Raw genomic sequence first — 24,459 nt, 5'->3', positions numbered from 1 at the left:
GATCTTACTGTTCTTAGGGTAAAAGATAGAATTCTTATCTGGGCTTTAAGGCCTGCATAGTCTGTTTTCTTCCAACCTCTTATCTTTTTAATATCTCTGGATTCTCATTATCTTCTTCTCTCAGTTTCTCAAATGCCATTTACTTCTTGCCACTTACCTCCCCTTTGACTAGTTGACTGATTCTTCTTTCAGTCTCTATTCAGTCATATTCTTTGGAGAAGTCAGACTTCCCTTAGTGGGTCAGTTTTCTATGATATGTTCCCATAGCAATTCTCACTCCTCACACTTTTCACAGATTAGTGTGATTCTTTGTTTGATGTTTTCAACTACAAGTATTTTAATATCTGTGTATCTAACATATGTTCAGTGAAAGCATAGGAGAAGAGAGTCATCTCAGTGAGAGATTGATCTCTGCTCCTCACTGAATTACCAATGCTTAGAATATTTTCATTGAGAACAAGATGAATAAATGAGGTAAAATTGTAGCTGTTTCAGGTAACATTTGTTTCTAATGAGTAAGTTATAGTGTATGCCTTAGGTGTGTAAATTGTAAGGCATGAATATTAAGTTCATTTCTGTAATATTTTTACATTTTAAATACTAACACTATAGATTGAAATTTTATTTTCTTTGGATAAGTCTGTCTTACCATATTGAAGATCTGTGGTTTCATAGTTGATCACTAGAGTGTGCTATAACATTAAGGCTCTTAATTGTGAAAAGTGGCTTCTGCTATTATACTGGTTTGGAAATTGTAAAGGAGTGTATAATAGTATACAGTATTATACAGGAGTATTATAATGGTATACACTATAATACAGGAGTATTATAAAGGAGTGTATAATAGTGTCATGCCATCCATAGCTTGGCTATTTGGTAAGTGGAAGTAAATGTTTTAAATAGCTGTATATTATCACTGATCACTGTGTAATATATGATGACTGAGAATGGAAACAGCTTGACTTTCATTTTTAATTTTATTACAGAAAATGTGAAATCATAAATGAGTTTTAAAAAGGAAATAATAAAACAAAGTAAAATAGTAATTCACCAAATTACATATGCACAACATTCTGCTAGCCTCTATTAGATGTATACATAAAAGTGTTAAATACAGGCCTAGTCCCTTAAATGTGTTTGAAATATCTAGTTGGTAAGTCTAAATGAGCACACATGAAAGTTAAATGAAAAGTCAAGAGTGAAATTGCAATACAGTGTAACAGTATTAAGTCACAAGCAGTATATGATTTAAATGCCAGCTGAGTGGTTCAGAGAGGGGAAAAAATGACTGGATTGGAATTGTCAGGAAAAACTCAATTGAAGAAGGGCCTGAGTAATAGTTCATAAACACTTTTCTTATTCAGTGCCAAATATTTGGTCATTATATGTATGGTCATATAAATAGTATTAGAAAAATACTGATCTATTGCCACAAGCTTTTGAACATAGGATGAGATTTTTAAGAGAGGAGAAGTATAATAGAGGCAGTGTAAATAGAAGTAATAGAATTATAGCTAGAAGACAAATGCTGTGGTCCTTTAGAGAATTTGTGTGGCAAGTGTAATGGAGTTCATCTTAGGAAATTCCTCAAATCTTATATTCTTGTTTTAATTGTAGAAATTGTGATTTTTTTTTCTCTCAAGGCTAGGGAAATCCAGGAATGGCAATGTTATTTGGGGATGTTAAAATGCAGAAAAGAGGGATTTGTGGAATTTATGTGTTTATTGTTACTTATGTGTTCTTTTTCATTTTCATGTGTTTTCTTTCATTTTCCTTCCACTTAAGCACCCCTTTATGTAATTCTGGACAGAAACTGATCTTGTGTTTCTTACTGTTAAGGAAAACTACTTGTGAGACAAAAATTATATCAGCTCTAAACTTACATAAAAATCTTTGTAATTAAGCTAATACTGAATTCCTTAAAAAAGTTAAAAGTCGATGGAACGAGTAAGAAGTAATTTAGTTATTCTCAAAGCCTAAATTTGGTAAGATTAATGTTGTTCATTTTGAACAAAAATCACTGAAAGAGGATTTTATTTTTGCCAGCCTTTTAATGTTGCTTTTATTTTCAGAAGGCCAATTTTTATACAGATTGTTTATTGAGATGTCTGTTTCTGTGTTGCAAATACCTGTATTTATTATCTGAAAGCTTAGTATGTTTTTGGTATTTGTTTAATCATAGCTCTATGTAATAGTTTTACTTCATTCTAAGATGAAATTTGCATGGACTTTCAGTTGTTTGGATAAATTTATAACTAATGAGATTATCCACTGAAAAATCATTAATGGAAAGACTTGAGATTACAATCTTATAAAACAGATTTGAGTTTCAGTCTAACACAGTAGCCCTCTGTGAACCTTTCTGAACCAGATTCATCACATCTGAAATAAGAACAATAATGTCTATCATAAGGCTTATATCTGACAGCGTATATGGAAGTACTTTATAAATTATAAAATGTTATACAGGTAAGTTGTTATACTTAAGCTCTGATTGCTCAACTGTGATTTTACAAGGCCTATATAAGATACTTTAGTTCTGATATTCAGTTTGTTTTAGCCAGTACCATACCATTTTCACAGACAGCTTGTAGCTGCTGCTTCTTACTTATTAACGATTGATTCTACAATATTTTTCCGTTTCTTTGACAGTGTCAAAATTTTTAGCCAATCCCAGATACCAGGGAGGGATTTTTGAGCACCACTCAAGTCATTCATTTAACTTTTATGTGTGCTCATTTAGACTTACCAACTAGATATTTCAAACACATTTAAGGGACTAGGCCTGTATTTAACACTTTTATGTATACACCTAATAGAGGCTAGCATATTATGCTTTAGTGCCCTAGAAGGCCTCTAATCTCTAGCCTCGGACTGACTTTAAGACCTTTTTTTTTTTCATCTTTTCTTTTCTCTTTTCTTTCTTTTCTCTTTCTTGCCCTTCGCCTTCCTTTCCCCTTCTTCCCCTTCCTTTTCCTTCCTTCCTTCCTTCCTTCCTAGGACTTTTCAAGGAACTTAACCATGGGAATTTGCATTTAGTCTCTAAGGTAGCTCTCTCTTCCGTCAGAATGTAGAATTTTTTTCCATTTATTTTATAGTTATTCTAGTCTAGATTCTCTTCATCTTGTAACATTTATTCCAGTAACTTTCTAGTTCATCTCCTTAGCTTCATTTTTCTCTTGGCTACAAGTCTTCTACTTCATCCTGGAGACTTCTCTTATTTTGGATGTCATAGGTCAAGCATCCAGGAGATTTCAAGTCCTAGAACTTAAAACTAAGAACATATAACTATACTATTTTCACTTCATTCAGTACCTAACATCTAGAAGAAAAAAGTTACCAGTAATTCAGAGGAATGAGGAACTTAAAAAAAAAAAAAAACCTGCTTTTATCTCATATTTAAAATCCTTTGGCTTTCTGATTCTGTTATTTATTCTTTAAATCTGTTTTTACAAACAACTGTGTTCCAGGTGTTCTGTTGGACACATGAATGAGGTACAGTGCTGTACCTTGAGAGACTAGTCTAGCAGTTAAGACAGATGTGCAAACAATAACAACACGGTGTGGGAAGCTCTGTAATAGTAGTTGAAGTGCTGTAGGAGCAGAGAGAAGGTGATATTTGAACCAGTCCTTAAAGAATAAGAAAACATTTGTAGTGGAATGTATTCTAAACTAAGGGAAATAATAGAAATAAAGGCAGGTTTGTGATAATGGAAAACATACTGTCTTCTGAGTGAAAAAGATCTGCTTTGAGTTCTGTTTCTGCTACTTCCCAACCTGTGAGTCAGGCAGTTATATATATATATATAATATTCTTTGAGTCTAAATTCCCTAATCACTAATGTAAATAATACATGCTTTATAGAGTATTGCAAAGATTAAATGAGGTAATATATATGAAAATACTCTCAATAAATTTATTTGTCCATACATCAAGTCTAAACGTTTTAGCTTTCAGTGCACTTTGTACTCTGGCCCTACTGGCTCATTTTAATTTTATTTCTCTTTTAATCTCTTCCAAATCATTCTATTTATTGAAAAGAACAGCCTGTCTTTACTTAAGCCACCAAAGTCTTTTACTATTTCATGTATATGTACAACCAAAAACCCTACTTCAGTGCCACTCTCCTCAGCTTTAATGCCATTTCTTCAGTGAAGCCAACAGCATATGCCCTCATGTCAATTTCTCCTGTGAATCCATACTACTTTATGCAAATTGGTATAAGTATCAATTGTTTTATCTCCCATTGTTTTATCATTCTTTATAAATAGATTTTTAAATCTCTCTCCTCAGAGTTTTTAGAGGGGAAGGGACTGAATTTTGTTTTTGTTTTTATGTTCAGTTAGCCAGTGTATAGTATATCATTAGTTTTTGATGTAGTGTTCATTGATTCAATACTTGTGTATAACACCCAGTGCTTATCACAACACGTGCCCTCCTCAATACCCATCACCCTGCTACCCCATCCCCCCGCTGCCCCTCCCCTCTGAAACCCTCAGTTTGTTTACCGGAGTCTATAGTCTCTCAGGGTTCATCTCCCTCTCTGATTTCTCCCCTTTCAGTTTTCCCTCCTGAAGGGACTGAGTTTTAATCAGCCTGATTTTCAGCACCATAGTGCTACACATACCTAGTAACTCCACAAATGATCCATAAATGAATCAGGAAGTCAATATTTTAGACCCGGTTTGTTCATTCTTTGACTTTCTGTTAAACCTGACTAAGCCTAGTTTGCTCATTCCTGAAAGAGGGCATTTGATTAATCCAGATAATTTCTAGGTACTTTTCTAGCTGTAAAATTCCACAATTAGGCCAGTCTCTGTAGTACCTTTTTAATTTTTTCCCTTACAGGAATACTTCCTAACCCCTCATCCTACACCTCTTTTATTGTCTTCTCCATGAGGCCCTCTCAAATGACCAAATCTTTTTTGATTTTTATAGTCCTTGTTAGATAGTGTCTTAAATTATTTTCTGCTATACTTCAAATTATATATTGTTTCCTCATTTTGTGAGTTCTTAGAACATAGAAATTATATCTTATATTACCAACCTATAATTTCTGGCTTAGCAAAATATTTACTATATTAGTTGCTCATAAAATTTGGCTGCTAATTATCCAGTTTGTATGTATTTTGAAACATAGTGCTAATTTTTCACTTTTATTCATAAACTTACTAATGTAAAACTTTATATACAAAGCTTTCTGTATTTCCTAATGTATGCTTGATAATAGTAAATGGTTATATGAATATTATTAGAAGAAACAGACCATTTCTTGCAAGATCTTCCTCTATGGTATTTTATACACAGGATTTTTAAAAAAAGATTTTTATTTATTTATTTGAGAGAGCCCGTGTACACACACAAACAGGTAGGGGCAGAGGGAGAGGGAGAAGCAGACTCCCCCCACTGAGCAGGGAGCCCGGATGCGGGGCTCGATCCCAGGACCCTTAGATCCCAGACTCTTAGATCTGAAGGCAGACGCTTAACTGACTGAACCACCTAGGCACAGATTTTTTTTTTTACTTACAATTTTAAAGGTGAGTCTGACTGCACACATTAACTTGTATCCTGAGTCAGGACTTGTAATTCTTCCTCTGTATTTCTGTTATAAACACTTTTACTAATATTAGTAGAAGTTTTAATCTCCAATTTTGGCATTTGTTTTGCAGATGCTCGACTCATGGTACCCCAGGACCAGAAGGCAACCATATTTCAGATTTACCACTTGTAGACAGTCACAAGTAAGGCTAATTGATTAGCTTTGGAGCCTCCAAAGCTAGGCTATTGTTTAGCAGTGAAAGATAATATTAAAAATTGGGAGTAGAATATTGAATAGAATGAGCTTTCTGACTACTGTCTGCTCCACAGTTTGAGTTACTTTTCTGTTTGGTTATATCATTTCTGCTCCATCCATCCTTTTGGTGTTTTCTAAAGTTTTCTCTACAACACTGATCCAAATAAAATATTAGCTCTCCTTTCCTCTGTTTTTCACCTCACCATTCTGTAAAGAGAATGCAAAAGCTTCCAAGTCCCTTTATATTGTAGGTCACTGGGGAAAAAAAAATGTAACACTGTTGAAGAATATTTCAGAGGAGAATTTATATGCAAAAATTTAGAAAGATGAATGAGAACTCATGTTACTATTCTTTCAGTCCCTGGCTGTCTTCTTCATTGACTGCTCCTTCCATGGTAGCCCCAGTCACTTTTGCATCTATTGTAGAAGAAGAACTACAGCAGGAAGCAGCTCTTATCAGAAGTCGAGAAAAACCCTTGGCTTTGATTCAGGTAAGTAATGTGCCTTTATGGACTTAATTTAGAGAAGAACTATACTACATTTCATCTTAAGAAAATTATGTTTATTTTGATCACAGAGGTGCATATATTTATTACATTAAAATGTTATATAAAACTAAACTGAAGCACTCAATAGTATTAATTGAAGGAATTCAGGATAATTAATTTAGACTAAATTGTCACCAGGGTAATTTTTTTTTTTTTAGCACTGGTGATGCTTTGGACTCTTTTAGTTTTTAAAAGTGATCAGTGGGGCACCTGGGTGGCTCAGTCCGTTAAGCATGTGACTCTTGATTTTGGCTCAGGTCATGATCTCAGGGTCATGAGATTGAGCCCCCTTTCTGGCTCCACACTGGGCAGTGGAGCTTGTTTAAGATTCTCTCTCTCCCTCTCCCCCTCCCACCATACTTGTGCGTGCTCTCTAAAATAAATAAATAAATAAATATTAAAAAGAATAAAAGTGATCAATAATGAACTCGGCATTATCTAGTGCTTCTGTATCAGTAAGTGTTCTTAGGTTGTAAGCCACAGATACCAACTTTGGCTAACTTACAGAAAAGAGAAATTATTAGAGGGATATTAAAATTCCACAGATTTAGTTGAAGGACCAGGGACCCAGGCTTGGAAACAGATGAGACCCATAGTTGCCCTGAAGAGTTAGAAGACTTGTAGAGCAGAAAGTATCTCACTGAAGTTATTGGAATGAATGGATTCCAACAACTATTTTCAGGGTTTTTTTCTTTCTGCACAAGATTAAAATTTAAGAGAGGGCGGGTATCTGATTATTCTTCAGGCTTTAAGCCTTCTACTTGCCATGGGGATAGCAGGATACCTAATTTAATTCTGCTGCATTGTATTCATAGAAAGTGGGACTTCTGCAAAAGGAAACTGGAAAGCTAATACAATCCTGCTAAAAGATTAAAGCAAGTTTTTTTTTCACCCTTTTTTCAGATTGAAGAGCATGCGATACAAGATTTATTGGTTTTCTATGAGGCATTTGGCAACCCTGATGAGTTTGTCATTGTTGAAAGGACACCACAGGGACCACTAGCAGTACCTATGTGGAATAAGCATGGATGCTAATTTGCTGTGGAATTGAAATGCATTTTTCATAAATCATGATTGTTAAAAAGCAGAGTTATGGAAAAGAGTTCTTACAAATTTGGTAACATCGTTCTAGATAGAATAAGAAAGGATCTAATTTCTTTAGTGCAGTTTAGGTATATAATGTTTGTATGATTAAAAACAAATGCCACAGAATTGTGATTTCAGTAACTTTTTATGTAAAACTGTGAGAGGAAAAACTTACTAGGTTAAAAATTTAAGTAGAATTATTTCTCCTGAACAGTCTGAAAAGGAAAACATGAGTGACTGAAGTATAAAATTTAAGTGTGAGGCATTGAAAATAACTTTCCATTTGAGAATTTGGGATAAATAATTTAGAAGATATTGCCAAATATCTGTTGTCACTTTTTTTTTTTTAATGATATTGATGAGCTTAAAGTAGGAGCATCAGCCATTACTTCTGATCCATTAATGGCCAAAATTTTATGTTTGCAATATAGTTGTTTTCATTCTTGCGTCTTTTTTGATCAGGCCATCAATGTTCCAGATCTGTTTAAAGCATGGACCGCTCAAATGCTGTATTATTTCAATTTGTATGCATATTTTGCTTTAAACTACAGAGTACAGTGAAAAGAGAATGTGAATACTATTCTGAAGCTTTTGTCCAAGATAATGGTTCCTTTATTAAATTTGGAGTCATTGTGTGTTGGTTTTTTGGTGGGGAGGGAAGATCTTATAAAAGCCTGATTATGAGAGAATCAATTTATCAAAATATTAAAATTTTCCAAAATAAATGCTTAATTATACATACAAGAATTGAATAGTTTTGAAGACCCTTTACAATATTATGTAATCAGAAGTTCTGTGAGCCTGAGTTATATGAATAGGCATAAACATTGTTCTCTTTACAGTATGCTATTTGGTTTTGAGTGGTTAAATTTTTTAAAAACAAATGTTAAATCTGTGCTCCAGTAAACTAGACAAATTGGGAAGGTTAATGTTCTAGTTTCTGAAACATAATCCTAGGGGAACATATAGGCAATTCACTGCTGTAATTCAGGTGATTGAAATATGGCTGAAACTAACTTAATACTTGAGGCTTAGCTCTACCTAAATTTGTAAGCAAATGTGCAATAATAAATAATCTTGATCCATTTTACTGTTAATGTGTATTTGATATCTTATATTGACAACCAGCATAGGAGGAATTACTAATTATTCCTCCTGATCTACTATATTATAGCCGGTATTGTTTGCGTTGATGCTGTGTGTTCATTCCTTCACCACTTAAAAAAGGCAGTTTTCCTAAGATGTGTCTGTGATAAGTTTTATATTGTGTTTAAATTGAGAAGAAATGATTTTATAATGTTTTAATGAAGTTGCAGTAAAGAGGCCTTCTGAATTGCTTTATTTCATATGAAGCTTTGATTCTTAATGCATATTGGAATCTTTAACATTTAAAGATGCTACAAAGTGATGGTTTTCACAGTGCACTCCATGTTGCCTGGGAAGCACCCTAAAGAGCCTTTGTTGGATGGGATGTGAAGGAGGGACAAGGGCTGACTGAGTCTGTGGGGCTTTAGGCCTTTACAAACCTCCATTAGAGCGTTGCCCTTTATGGTCCATTTTATATAGTTAGGTGTTCCCAATAAAATTTCATTGGGAAAAAAAATTCTTTTGCTAGTAAAAGGAAAGATAAGCATGCTATACACTATAACTTTTCATAAACAATTCCATGAAGATAGTAACCAAATACTTTACCGCCAAAAAGCCCAGGAAAGTGATGGTTTTTTTTTTTCCCCTAACAATATTATTCTGCCTGTAATAATTAGTTCATCTTTAATCCCTTGACTTCAAGACTTAATAGAATTGAAGAAAATCTAGAAATTGTCAATTTAAAGGATCAGGGGAGTGAAAAGGTTTTTAAGATTGACCAAAACAATCATAGAACAAACATCATATCATGTTTGCTCATGATAAGGGTGTTAATAGCTGTTTCATAAAATTTTAGATCTGAAGAAGCCCAATAGATTAACCTTGCATATTGTCTTCATTAAAAAAAAAAAAAAGAAAGAAAGTGAACTCCAGAGAAAGTGTCTAAGGAGAATGAAGTGTCTTTTCTGATTCCCCTAGAGCCGTGCCTTTTAGAAATTGCTAATTGTCTATAGCAATTTAACCAAGACTGAGGACATATAAAAAAGCACTTAGAAAAGATAAATGTAACCAGAAGCTTCCAGAATTGTCCATTTAAGAGAGCTTTTCAGAAGAAACTTAAACAACCTTCCACCAAAGAATTGGGGACAAGTGATCCAAGACTTATGGTACTGCTTATGTGTATCTTTTTTGGTTGAAGTGATGCTCAATTATGTAAGATATACCAGAACAACCTGGTCTTCCCTACACACATAACCATCAAACTGTATCTTAGTCTTTACGTATTTTTTGTTTATGTCTCTCTACTTGGCTGCTTGGCTGGCATTTCATTTGTGTCAAAACTGAATTCTTGATACCCCCAAACTTCCTGATCTTTTTTATTTCCTTATCTCTTATGTTGTCATTCTTCTAAGTCATTTGGGCTGAACTTTTGGATTCTACTTTATCTCTTTCCCCGTTTGCCCCCACATTTATTGGTTGTCCAGCGCCTATCGTTTAACCTTTTCCATTTCATTCTCATTACTACTACTGTGTTTTATGTCCTTTTTTCTTTCTAAAAATTCTCAGACCTTTTGGTCTCAGGACCAAAGGTTTATACTGATAAAAAATTATTGAGAACTCCAAAGAGCTTTTGTTTATATGTGTTACATCTATTTTTATTTAATGTATTCAAAATTAGAACTGTAAAAATTCAGTTCCTTTAGGGGCGCCTGGGTGGCTCAGTTGGTTATGTGACTGCCTTCGGCTCAGGTCATGATCCCGGGGTCCCGGGATCGAGTCCCACATCGGGCTCCCAGCTCAGCAGGAAGCCTGCTTCTCCCTCTCCCCCTCCCCCTGCTTGTGTTCCTGCTCTCGCTGTCTCTGTCTCTGTCAAATAAATAAAATCTTTAAAAAAAAAAAATTCAGTTCCTTTAGAATTCATAAACCATCATATGTTAAATAACATTTTTAATAAAAATGTAACTATTTTATAAAACAAAATTAAGATTGGGATCATTTTATATTTTTATATATAAAAACATATAACTCGGTATTGCAGGTTTAGGTCTTTGCTGTCTGGGTTAATAGAGGACTCCTAGATTATCCTATAGCTGCTGCTTCTTTTTTTTTTTTTTTTAATTTTTATTTATTTGAGACAGAATGAGAGAGAGAGAGCACATGAGAGGGGGGAGGGTCAGAGGCAGAAGCAGGCTCCCCGCCGAGCTGGGAGCCCGATGCGGGACTCGATCCAGGGACTCGATCCAGGGACTCCAGGATCATGACCCAAGCCGAAGGCAGTCGCTTAACCAACTGAGCCACCCAGGCGCCCTATCCTAGCTGCTTCTGCATTCAATCTGTTGCAGTGTCACCTTGTCATATAGTATCTGGGAACTTGAGAGACTGAGATAGAAAATGGCAAATGACAAGTTATGAAAATGGTTTTGATCTCACTAACTCCTGAAAGGTTGAGAACATGGTAAAGAACCACTTCTTTAATCCCTTAGCTGTTATCCCTTTTTCCATCTGCCTGGTCCAATCCATTAAACTTGTTAATTCCCAAACTAATAGCCCAAAAGCATACATAGGTCTTGTCTGTGCTTTGAAAATTTAAAACTTCAGTAACTCCCTCTACACTTTGAGTAAGTTCATATTTCCTCGGTTTGGCCTTCAAGTGATTTTTTCCCCCATCTCTACCTGTGGTGGTAGAGCCAAACTTAGCCTGATACTTCTCCCAAATAGATTTTGCTTTGTTCATGCAGATTCTCTGCATAAATATTTCTTTCTCTTCACCTACTGAAATTCTCTTTATCCATGGTTAAGGCAACCCAATTCTATTTACTTCATCAACTTTTTCCTGTTGTTTTTTTTTTTTTTCTCCTCATAGCTTCTCAAAAGAAAAAAACAGTAGTATACACGGATCGACTGTGTTCCCATTTCCTTTTAACACTTTATGCCTTACAGGGTACTTGTCATATTCTGCCATTACTTCTGTTTTCCTATTAATCTTTATCTTTCACTAAATTACTTATACTTTGAAGGCACAGACTAAGCATTCCTTACTTTCTTTTTTGTGTTTTATTTAAAATCTTGAACCATAACACAGGTAAGTGCAAAAGACAAAAATATTCAGCTCAGTGATTTACCAGTAAGTCAAGAAATGGACCATTAACAGCACCTCAAAAGAGATACTGGATTTTATTTGCTTATAATTGAGGATTTTTGCTTCTGTAATTCATGAGAGATATTGGTCTGTGGTTTTCTTTGTTCTCTTTTTTTTGGCTTTAGAATCAGTGTAATAATGGCCTCATAGAATGGGTTGAGTATTCCTCCTCTTTTCTGGAACTGTTTATAAATAATTGGTATTTCTTATTTAAATGTTTGCTAGCATTAACAACTGAAGCCACTGGATGTGGGCTTTTCTTTGTGTGAAAATATTCAGTGTCTTTCTATTTCTGTACAGGTTGCAGGCTTACTGAGATGTTTTTTAATATCTTCTTGAGTCAGTTTCAGTATGTTTCTAGAACTTTATCTAACTTGTCTAGTTTGTTGGCATAAGGTTCTTCACAGTATTTCTAATCCTTTTAATCTCTGTAAGATTGGTGGTGAGGTCTCCACTTTCATTCTGGATTTTGGTTCTGTGTTTTCTCTTTTTTTTTTTTCCCTGATCATGTTAATTTTGTTGATCTATTCAAAGAATCAACTTTGGGGTTCATTGATTTTTTTCCCCCTATTTTTTTCCAATTGGTTTTAACCCTTATCTTCATTATTTCCTTTTTTCTGCTTGCTTTAGCTTTTACTGTTCTTTTTCTAGATGTTTAAACCTAGATTATTGATTTAAGAGTTTTTCCAAATATAGGCATTTAAAGCTATAAATTTACCATTTAGCACTGCTTTACCTGCATTCCATAAATTTTTATATGTCATGTTTTCATTTTCATTCAGTTCAAAATATTTTTAAATTTCCTTTTGATTACTTTTTTGAACCGTGGATTATTTAAAGGTATATTGTTTAATTTCAAAATATTTGGGAATTTCTCTAAGTATCCTTTTGTTGTTTCTGTTTTAATTTTGTTAAATTCGGAGAACCTATTTTGTATTGTTTCAATCCTTTTAAATTTATCAAGATGTATTTTATCATCTTACATATGTAGAATCTTAGAGATTATTCCATGTGTTCATAAGAAGAATATGACTGAATTGACATCATCTTATGAAATGGCAGCTTATAGAATTTTGTTTTCTGTGTTGAGAGCAGAAACTGTTACCTAAATAAAGGACAAGAATAGAGGCTGAAGATCAAAAGGTATGGATTGTGCTGGATATCATCTATTTGCACCTCAGATCCATTCTGTATTCTTCTCTCCACTATCCTGTCTTGTGAGGCTGAACTCTAGAACTTTATCAACTAGCTCATTTTCCTTCTGGCTTCTGGTTGCTTTAGCCAGTTTGGAGCAACTACAATAGTATTGACAGGAGTAAAGAGACTGAACTTTTTTTTTCCCCGTCTCCTACCTCCATAGTGTTGTTATGGGTTACACTCCTCACCAGAAGGTCATAGCTCCCATGGAACATTCTCTCCAGATTCTGTTAAGTGTTGCTTCCTCTCACTCATTCAGATCTAGGAATGAAAAAGGATCTTCTCATTGTTTCTAACTCAGGTTACTGCAGTATCCGTTGTAGTTTCCCCTATGTCCTGCCCATATTTTTATAGTTAATTAATAATTTACCCAAGTTGAGAGTGCTACCTGTTGCCTGCTGGGACTCTTAATTGATTCAGAGATGATCCAAGTAATGAAGAAAAGTAAGAGAATGTAGAGGTTTTGGTTCAAGGATATTATATCTAGAAATTTGGCAGCGAACAGGTAAATACATGAGAGACAAAAATGGTAGATGGCACACCTGTTTTTTGTGTTTTCTAAAAATGGAAGTCTACTCATCAAGAAGGCAGAAAGGAAGAAGTCAGTACATATAGAGATTGGAGAGCTGGGAATAGAGGGAATAATTGCAGATAATAATGAAAATGGAATCAAGAGTAAAGTAAAATTTGTTGGAGAGAAGTGCTATTTATTTCTCTTAAACTGAAGGGGAGTAATTGAGTATAATCATATTTCAGTGGTTCTCAGTTTGGTCTCCAGATTAAGAACATCAAAATTACTGGGAACATGCGAGAAATGCAAATTATTGAGCTCTACTCCAGTTCTACTGAATCTGAAACTTGGAGTGGAACCCTGCAATCTCTGTTTTAACAGGCTCTCCAGGGGATTCTGATGCATGCTAAAGTTTTTAAAAAACCACAGTACAGAGGACATTTTGAGGTGAAAAAAAAGGGAAGATATGCTTGGCTTGATAATCTACTTTTCATAGCAGAGAGAAGGCCAGTAACTGGAAGAGAGTGGAAAACATACTTGCTATATAAATTTAAAAGCTTAAATTTTGTTTATCACCAAATGGAAGGGCTTTTTATTAATTGATAGCAAAAGGGGAATATTTATAAATTGCTTACAACTCCCTTTTAAATCTCAAATATTTAGTACGGTTTTAAGATTTTGAATTTCCTTGGGTGCCCTAAAATCCACTAGTCCTAATTATAACTTGATATAAAGAAAATAATAGTTTTTCCAAAGATCATCCAGAGAGGAAATCAATAAGGAAATAATGTACTTAAATGACATGTTAAACCAGATGGACTTAATAGTTACATACTGAACATTCCATCCAAAAACAACAGAATACACATTCTTTTCAAGTGCACATGGAACATTCTCCAGGATAGATCATAAGTTAGGCACTAAACAAGTCTTAATAAATTTAAGATGATTGAAATCATATCAAGCATTGTTTCTGACCACAATGGTATAAACTAGAATCAATCACAGGAAGAAAACTGGAAAATTCAGAAATAATCTGGTGATTAAACGACATGCTACTGAACAACCAGTGGGTCAAAGGACAAATCAAAAGAGAAAAAAATACCTTGGGAAAAATGATAATAGAAATACAACATAGTAAAACTTAGAGGATGCAGCAAAGGTGTTTCTAAGAGGGCAATTCATAGCAATAAACACGTACATCAAGAAACAAAAAAAATCTCAACCTAACTTTATACCTCAACAAACTAGAGAAGGAAGAACAAATGAAGTCCAAAATTAGTAGTAGGCAGGAAATAACAAAGATCAGAATGGAAATAAATGAAATAGAAATGAAAAAGACACTTACGTGTATCAATGAAACTAAGAGCTGATTTTTGAAAAGGTAAATAAAATTGACAAACCTTTAGCAAGACCCTCCAAGGGGAAAAAAAAAAGAGGGCACAAAATTAGAATGAAAGAGATGTTACAACTAAGAGTACAGAAATAAAAAGGATCCATAAGTTACTATGAACAATTATATATCAACAAATTTGAAAACCTATAAGAAATGGATAAATTCCTAGAAACACACAACCTACCAAGACTGAATCATAAAGAGAAAACCCGAACAGACTAATTCCTATTCAGGAGATTAAACTGGCAATCAAAAACCTCCGAGCAAACGAGTGCAGGACCAGGCAGCTTTACTGATGAATTCTACCAAATATTTAAAGGAGAATTAACACCAATCCTTAACCAAGTCTTCCAAAAAATAGAAGAGGGAACACTTCCAAACTCATTTTACAAGACCAGCATCACCCTAATACCAAAGCCAGAAAAGGACACCACAAAAAACTAAAATTACAGGCCTATATCCCCAATGAACACTGACGCAAAATCTTCAACAAAATATTAGCAAATCACATTCAAAATACATTAAAAGGATCATACACTATGATCAAGTGGCATTTATTTCAGCGATGGTTCAATATCTGTAAATGTGAAACGCCACATTAACAAAATGAAGGACCATCTCTAATAGATGCAGAAAAAGCATTTGATAACATGCAGCACCAATTTATGATAAAAACTCAACAAAGTGGATATAGAGGAGATGTACTTCAATGTAATAAAGGCCATATACAACAAGCCTACAGCTAACATTGTACTCAGCAGGGAAAAGCTGAAAGATAAGAAACAAGACAAGGGTGCTCAATCTTGCCACTTTTATTTAACATAATATTGGAAGTCCTAGCCAGAGCATTTTGGCAGGAAAAGAAATAAAAGGCATCCAGATTGGTAAGAAGGAAGTAAAACTGTCACTACTTGCAGATAACATCACACTATACATAGAAAACCCTGAAGACTTCACCCAAAAACTGTTAGAACTACTAAATGAGTTCAGTAAAGTTTCAGGATACAAAATAAACACACAAAAATCTGTTTTGTTTTTATACACTAATAATGAACTATCACGAGAAATTAAAATGATCCCATATACAGTTGCAGCAAAAAGAATAAAATACCTAGGAATAAATTCAACCAAGGAGGTGAAAGATCTGTACACTGAGAACTATAAAATATTGATGAAAGAAGCTGAAGAAGACATAAATAAATAGATGTTCTGTACTCATGGACTGGAAGAATTAAAGTTGTTAAAATGACCATACTACCCAAAGGAATCCCTATCAAAATTCCAATGGCATTTTTCACAGAACAGTCCTCAAATGTGTATGACTCTGAATAGCAAAAGCAGTTTTGAGGGGAAAACAAAAAAGCTGCAGGCATCACATTTCTTGATTTCAAATGCTATTACAAAGCTTATAATAATCAAAACAGCATGGTATTGCCATAAAAAAAGACACATAGATCAATGGGACAGAATAGAGAGCCCAGAAATAAACCCATACATATATGGTCAGTTAATTTATAACCTTACAGTAATCAAGAATATACAATGGGGAAAGGAGAGTCTCTTCAACAAATGGTGTTGGAAAAACTATCATACACCGTGTATAAAATTTAATTCAAAATGGATTAAAGACTTGAATAATACCTGAAACCATAAAACTATTAAAAGAAAAAAATAGGTGGTAAATTCTTTGACATCAGTCTTGGCAAGGATTTTTCGAATTTGACAACAAAAGCAAAGGCAACAAAACAAACAAATGGGACTACATCAAACTAAAAACTTCTGCACAGCAAAGGAAGTCACCAATAAAATGAAAAGGTAACCTACCAAATGGGAGAAAATATTTGCAAATGAGGGGCTAATATTCAAAATATATAAAGAACTCCTAAAACTCAAGAAACATATGAAAAGATGTCCAACATCACTAATCATCAGGGAAATGCAAATCAAAATCACAATGAAACATCACATCATACCTGTCAGAATGGCTAAAATAAAAAATACAAGAAATATGGTTGGCGAGGATGTGGAGAAAAAGGAAATCTTGCACACTGTTGGTGGGAATGCAAGCTGGCACAGCTACTGTGGAAAATAGTAAGGATATTCTTCAAAAAATGAAAAATAGAATTACCATATTACCATATCCAGTAATTCCACTATGGGGTATTTACCCAAAAACGAAAACACTCATTCAAAAAGACATATGCACCCCTATGTTTATTGCAACATTATTTACAATAGCCAAGATATGGAAGCAATCCAAGTGTCCGTCAATAGATGGATAAAGAAGAGGTAGTATACACACACGCACACACATATATACATACAATGGAATATTACACAGCCATAAAAAAGAATGAGATCTTGCCATTTGCAACAACATGGATGGATCTAGAGGGCATAATGCTAAGTGAAAAAAATTACAGAGAAAAATACTATATGATTTCACTCATGTGGAATTTAAGAAACAAAACAAAAAAAGATGAACAAAAAATCCCTCTTAAATATAGAGAACTGGTGGCTGCCGGTGGGGGGGAGGTGGGTTGGAGGATAGGTAAAACAGGTGAAGGGGATTAAGAGTACACTTACCGTGATGAGCACCAAGTAATGTATAGAATTGAATTATATTGTACACCCAAAATCAATATAACACTGTAGGTTACTTACACTAGAATTAAAAAAATAAAAATTTAAAAAACCTATACAATAGCAAAAAAACAAATTTAAAAATGAGCAGAAGAGCTGAATAGACATTTTTCCAAAGATACACAGATGGCCAACAGACATATGAGAGGTGCTTAACATCACTGGTCATCAGGGAAAGGCAATCAAAGCTACAAGGAGATATCACTCACACCCGTTAAAATGGCTGTTAACAACAACAAAAAAGACGCCTGGGTGGCTCAGTTGGTTAAGTGTTTGCCTTTGGCTCAGGTCATGGTCCCTGGGTCCTGGGACCGAGTCCTGCATTGGGCTCCCTGCTCAGGGGGAGCTCCTGCTTCTCCCTCTGCCTGTTGCTCCCCCTGCTTGTGCTCTCTTACACAAATAAATATTTTAAAGCAACAACAACAAAGAAATAACAAGTATTGGCAAGGCTGTGGAGTAAAGGGAACCCCTGTGCACTTGGTGGGAACATAAACTGGTATAGCCACTATGGAAAACAGTATGGAGGTTCCTCAAAAAATTAGAACTACCATATGATCCAGCAGTTACACATCAGGGTACTTTTCTAAAAAAACCACACTGAAGATATGCACCCCCTGTTTGTTGCAGCATTATTTTATAGTAGCCAAGCTATGGGAACAACCTAAGTAACCACTGATGTATGAATGGCTAAAAATTGTGATACACACATATATATACACCCACATGGAAAGAAGTGAGATCTTGCCTTTACTACAACATGGGTGGATCTGGAGGACATTATGCTAGTGAAATAAGGAAAGGCAAATACCATATGATCTCACGTATATATGAAATCTTAAAAGATATATGTGAAATCTTAAAATATATATTTTATATAATTTGTATAATATATATTAATTATATATTATATATGTATCATACTATTATGCTAATTATATTACACTTATATACTATATACTATTATATATTATATATACTATTATACTATACTGTATTATATATACTATTATATACTATACTATTACTATTATTACACTATACTATTATACTATTATTTTTTAAGATTTTATTTATTTATTTGACAGAGAGAGACACAGTGAGAGAGGGAACACAAGCAGGGGGAGTGGGAGAGGGAGAAGGCTTCCTGCTGAGGAATGTGGGGCTTGATCTCAGGATCCTGGGATCATGACCTGAGCTGAAGGCAGACGCTTAGTGACTGAGCCACCTAGGCACCCAGGACTTCCAGTTTTAAGATGACAGAGAAAAGACATCTTCAGCCTATTGAAAATCACCTTTAAATAACAAGAAAAACAAAAAGCAAACACAAACTGCATCTTTGACCAAATCAGGAGTTATCCTGAAGACTGAATCTCAGTATAAGATGACAAAATGTGGGGCGCCTGGGTGGCTTAGTCGTTAAGCGTCTGCCTTCGGCTCAGGTCATGGTCCCAGGGTCCTGGGATCGAGCCCCGCATCGGGCTCCCTGCTCCGCAGGAAGCCTGCTTCTCCCTCTCCCACTCCCCCTGCTTGTATCTCCTCTCTCGCTGTGTCTCTCTCTGTCAAATAAATAAATAAAATCTTTAAAAAAAAAAAAAAGATGACAAAATGTGTACAGATGCCATCAGACTTCAAGCAGAAGAATGGCCTCCAATTTTATTAATTGACTATGACTACAGAAAAGCTCTGGTTCTTTGCAGATTTTCCCCTTTAGCTGGTTCTGGTTTGACCTCTTTTGGGTCCAATACATCTATTCTGAGTTGCTCAGAATTTTCTCAGTTCTCAGAGTAGATTTGATTATCCACTTTGATGGGAGTATCAGGAATTGTGGATTAACTGAGGACTTCAGCTTTTAGTAGACTTCAGCATGGTGCTTTGCTCTGACAGCCCAAGCCAATTCAATATCAGCAGGCTGACCTCACACCAGCATCTCATCAGCTCATCAGTTCTACTAGTCACCTCCATGTCACAGCCCACAAAGCATGGCCTCACTTTCCCCGTGGTGATTTTGTGTGGTTGTGCTCCTTCAAAGCCTAGTTGGCCCAAAAGGGCCAGGACACTGTGTATAAATGAGTTCTGGAGATCTACCACACTGCACACCACCTATAACTAACACTGCTGATTTTTTACTTAAAATCTGCCAAGAGTGATCCTGTCTTGTTATCACATGTGCGCACACACTTACTACTACTAATAGAGGGGGAAGGAGGAAACTTTGGGAGGTGATGGATATGTCTATGACCTTGATGGTGGTGAAGGTGGTGATGGCTTCACGGGTATACACTTATTACCAAACTCATCAAGTTGTATACATTAAATATGGACAGCTTTTTACCTGTCAGTCATACCTCAGTTAAGTGGTTTAAGAAGTAGATTGAAATAAAGAAGAAACAGGTGAAAGAGCTGACAGGGATTGCATTTGAGCTGGGTCAGGGAGCAACTATTTTGGCACAAGTCTTTTTTAGCAGGGCTTGACTTCTTAGCTCTGCAAGTATATAATAATTTAAAAATTGTGAAATTAACTATAAACTGAAAAATCTATTAGATAGATGGCTTTATATAAAAAAACCAGACATAATTCTTGCTCAGTATATTGATTTATCTTGTGTTTAATCTTAAAATTTGAGACTGTAAAGCAAGTACTCTGAACTTGGTTAACATGAAAGCTCTGATTATTCAGCCAAGTTTCCTTCATAAAATAAGCCCCAATCTCAGAAAATGTACACTGTAAAGCATCTATCTTCATTTGCTATAGCTATCAAATATTTTAAGGCAAAATCTACAGTGGAAGCATTTAGATTATTTACATATATTAAATCTTGTTTCAGAGTATTTTTTTAGACTTGTTAAAGCAAAAGACTTTTGAATCCTATTGTGATGTATAAATGATACAAAGAGACAAGTAAATTGTGTATTCTGATAAATTACCAAAATATACCATAGAGATAGAGCAGTAGATAAGCATATTTGAATAAACCCTTTTCTAATAAACATTAATTACTGGGTCTTCCTATATGGACTATGAGTCAGTAAAGAAAGTAACTCTAAAGCTAAAAGTTAGCAAAGTCAGTTAAAGTTTATCAATACTTGGGGCTGGTTTTTTATTAAAGCTAAGCATTTATAAAATTGGTTTTAATTTTGTGTTCCATTTCAGCCTTAGATTCTTCTTTGGAATCATCATTTTGAGGTTTATGTTTTAAAAACTTGTGAATCTTAAAAGTGTTCCTAAATTAGAAATTAGAGTTTTACAGGTAACCATAAGTTCAAAATTCCCAATTTTTATGTTTAGTGTAATAAAAGTCTCCAAATGAGGCTCTGTCTTTCAGATTCATAGAAACAGATGGCATATTAGTTAAGAATCTTTAGTTGTGAATTGCATCAAAATCATAAGCTTAAGAATTGGAAGTGTGAGAGTTTTTTGTATTCTGTATGAACACACCTACAGTTGCTACATGGATAATGTTTAAAGATTGATAAATGTTTAAATAGAATTACACAAAGTACCTTCCTCAATTTATTTTTCTGCTTTCATTTTATTGTGAGCCAAATAAGCAAGCTTAAAAGACAGAAGGTGAGGGGCGCCTGGGTGGCTCAGTTGTTAAGCATCTGCCTTCGGCCCAGGTCATGATCCCAGGGTCCATGGATCGGGCCCTGCATCGGGCTCCCTGCTCTGCGGGAAGCCTGCTTCTCCCTCTCCCACTCCCTCTGCTTGTGTTCCCTCTCTCACTGTCTCTCTCTCAGTAAATAAAATCTTTAAAAAAAAAAAGACAGAAAGTAAAATAAAAATTAAAAAAAATCAAGTCATAAACATCAAATCAAGCTAAATTTTGCTCCACTATAGTGTATAGCTTACTTTAATGAGAGAGTCTTAAAATTCTGTGGAACAACATGTTCTGGAATATTACAAAAGTATATTTTGTATATTTTAGGACAAAGAGGAAGTAGTAATGTCTTATTTAATAAGATAGAAAATAAAAGCATCATAATTAAGTTCAGTTCATAATAACTTATACCTGACACTTAAATGTCTTAGTTTAGACTTTTGAAGTATTCTCTTGGTAGAAATTACAGATGATTCTATTAAAAATAAAGTATTGTGTTATTGTAACAATTCTTCACTTCTTGCATAATAGAGGATATAAAACATTGTCATTTTAAATTAATTTTTAGAGAAAATGAATTTATAACTATTTTATCTCCAAAGTTCTATTTGTTACCTATGTCACTGGTTTCAGTTATTTAAGGTTTCTAAAGTTTCTAAAAAAATTGTAAACTTTCTGAAACAAATTACTAATTGCACTTATCAATAAAAAGTGAAATGGAAATAACAGTAGGCTGAAATGAAAAGATGAATTTTCTATTACCTCTCAAGAATAACATAGCAGTGACCAGTCTAATAAGTAATAAAATAGTGTATTTGACTCACTTTGCTGTCTATAGACATGGAAAACTTTTATGAAAAAGAGGCATTTAGTATGATTTTATGTTAGATGCATGTCTATAACCATGTATCTAAACCCATCACCATCAATGTCGTACTCATTACCAAGCATTTGTTTAAATAGCTACCTACTGTACAGAAGGTAGAAGAATTCAAGGACAGGGAATAGCAAGTATAATCCCTTCTATCTAGGGACTGACATTTGGGCTGATAATGTAATATCGTATGTTTCTAAGAGCCTGTAAGGAGAGATAGGTTAAAAAGTACCAGAATTAAAGGTAGTGACTGAGATTAAAGAAAATAAATTTATTCTTTGGTTGTCTGTATTTTAAACAATTATTTTGCATTGGTTAGATAGAGCCCCCAACATGACCTTATCTTGAAGTTTTCAGACTAGTACACCATTCAAGGTGAAAAGTCACAGGCTCATCAGGAAGGAGATTTATGATCTCCTAATATCATTTGCCTTCAGAGTTGTTGGTGCAAACTTGCTACTCCTCTGGGGTTTTCTTCATAAATCCAAAGCATATATATTTCATTAAGTTTGCCACAGGATTATTATTTTCATTGGTAAGATGCTATAATGCCATATCAATAAACAATCTGTGGAGTTTTTGTGAAGTTATATTAGAATTAGTTTACAGAAATATCAAGCATTTTAAAATAGGGCAGAATGTATGTTCAGTGTGGGCTCCCTAAAATGTTTCTATGGAATATTAATTCTGAGTGGTTTGAATAATGCTATATATTTCTTAAAAGACCTATGGTAAAGTTAATTTGGGAAATGCTGGGTTGAAGACTATAGGATGCCTCGGAACCTTTAATCTGTGATTATGCAATGCAGACTCTCAAGGAGGGACTTTTTCAACATGCTTTATTTTTAAATTTACACTAAATTCATTTAACCAATGACTCTTTTTTTTTTTTTTTTTTTTTTTTTTTTAGCAATATCCCTAAGGGTTTGGAGTTCCATGGAAAATATTCTGGATTATACTGGCATCCAAGTTAGATATAAGCTGTTTTGTTTTTCTTTTTAAGTAGGCTCCATGCCCAGTGTGGAGTCCAGTGTGGGGCTTAAATTCAAGACTGGAGCTAAGATCAAGAGTCGGGATGCTTAACCGACTGAGCCCAACCCAGGCACCCCAAAGTTTGTTATAAAGCTCTGGAATTAGACAAACTATCAAGTCACTTTACCTCTCTGAGCCCTGAGTTCTCACCTATTCATTAAGAATAAAAATTTCTACTTAATGAGAGTATTAGAGATTGGTAGTTCATGTAAAGAACATAGATAATTATAAGCACAAATAAAAAATGCTTACTTATCAAAACAACATTAATTGAAGCAGAGTCCACAAATGCAGCTACTGTAATTCCTCAGCAGAATATACAAAGCCTAGAAAAACTGAGCAGTATGTCACCAAAGATAACTATTAAACAATAGGAAAAAATTGAACTATTTTATATTAAATATACATTTTACTTTGGTGATTCATAATTCAATCTCATACTGGTTTACTCTTAAACTATTTTCACATAATTTTATTTAATTTTCATAAAAATGACTGATACTATGTCTATTTTTACATTTAATTTTACAAATGAGAAAACTAAAGTAATAACTTTCCAAGCTCTAACAGCTAATCTGTGGAACCTGTTTTGAAACTAATCTGATTCTGAAGCCCATCCTCCATTTTTAAAATTAACATCCTCATGTAGTTAAAAACTTGAATATTAAAAGATGAAAAGTCACATCTCCTATCCCTGCCTACATCCCCCAGTTCCCACTTTAAGATGCCCCACACTTTCATAAGATTTGGTGTTTTTCCAGTTCCTTCATGTAGAATCAAGCACATACAAATATATATTCTTAGTTTATCCAAGAATAGAGTTCTCAGATAGGATGTCAAAAGCATGATTAATCAAATAAATCAACATATTTTAAAACTTTTGTGCTGTGAAAGACCCTGTTAAGAGGATGAAAGACAAGCTACAGACTATATCTAGAATAAGAAACGACATCTGAAAAATGAATTATAAAATATGCAAAAGATATAAACAGATTTTTCACCACAGAGAAGATACAGATGGCAAATAAGCACATGAAACCACATTCAATATCAGCCATTAGAAAAATGCCAATTAAAGCCACAGTGAGGAATCATCATACACCTACTACAATAACTAAAATGAAAACTAGTGATAATGCCAATTGCTAGTGAGGGGGATGTGGAGAAACTGGGTCTCATTAGCTGGTGGACATGTAAAAGAGTACAGCCACTCTGGAAAGATAGTTTGGCAATTTCTTGTAAAACTAAACCTGCACTTAGCATATGACCCAGCAGTTGCACTCTTGGGCATTTATCCTAGAGAAGTGAAAATTTATGTTCACACAAAACCTGTATACAAATATTCATAGTAACTTTAATTATAACAGCAAAATACTGGAATCAACTTAAATCTTCAACCCAAATCTCCTACATTGTGGGGGAAGAGTTCTCAGTCTTTGTGCCAGCATTTTACTCAGTTACCTGCAGAACTGTGTAACTTGTCTCCAAGATGGCAGCAACAATCCCTACTTACCCTGCATTCACCTGAACAAACTTGTACAATGCAATACTAT

At 34.4% G+C, this 24,459-nt stretch overlaps 1 protein-coding gene across 5 annotated transcripts in view; it reads left to right on the top strand.

Moving 5' to 3' along the window:
- IBTK (inhibitor of Bruton tyrosine kinase) overlaps positions 1 to 8,754 on the top strand; it is a 109,198-nt gene extending 100,444 nt beyond the window's left edge. For all 5 annotated transcript variants that reach the window (XM_045867158.3, XM_045867155.3, XM_045867156.3 and 2 more), the window contains 3 exons: positions 5,671 to 5,742; positions 6,154 to 6,286; positions 7,247 to 8,754. In XM_045867158.3, coding sequence (XP_045723114.1) covers positions 5,671 to 5,742; positions 6,154 to 6,286; positions 7,247 to 7,378 — 337 coding nt within the window. In that variant the 3' untranslated portion in view covers positions 7,379 to 8,754. The remainder of the gene's footprint in view (positions 1 to 5,670; positions 5,743 to 6,153; positions 6,287 to 7,246) is intronic.
- Positions 8,755 to 24,459: the final 15,705 nt, after the last annotated feature.

This window comes from Mirounga angustirostris, unplaced genomic scaffold (assembly GCF_029215605.1).
Source record: "Mirounga angustirostris isolate CCGP_5_RB_7025 unplaced genomic scaffold, mMirAng1.0.hap1 SCAF_8, whole genome shotgun sequence".
NCBI lineage: Eukaryota > Metazoa > Chordata > Mammalia > Carnivora > Phocidae > Mirounga > Mirounga angustirostris.
This window is presented reverse-complemented; position numbering and strand designations above follow the sequence as displayed.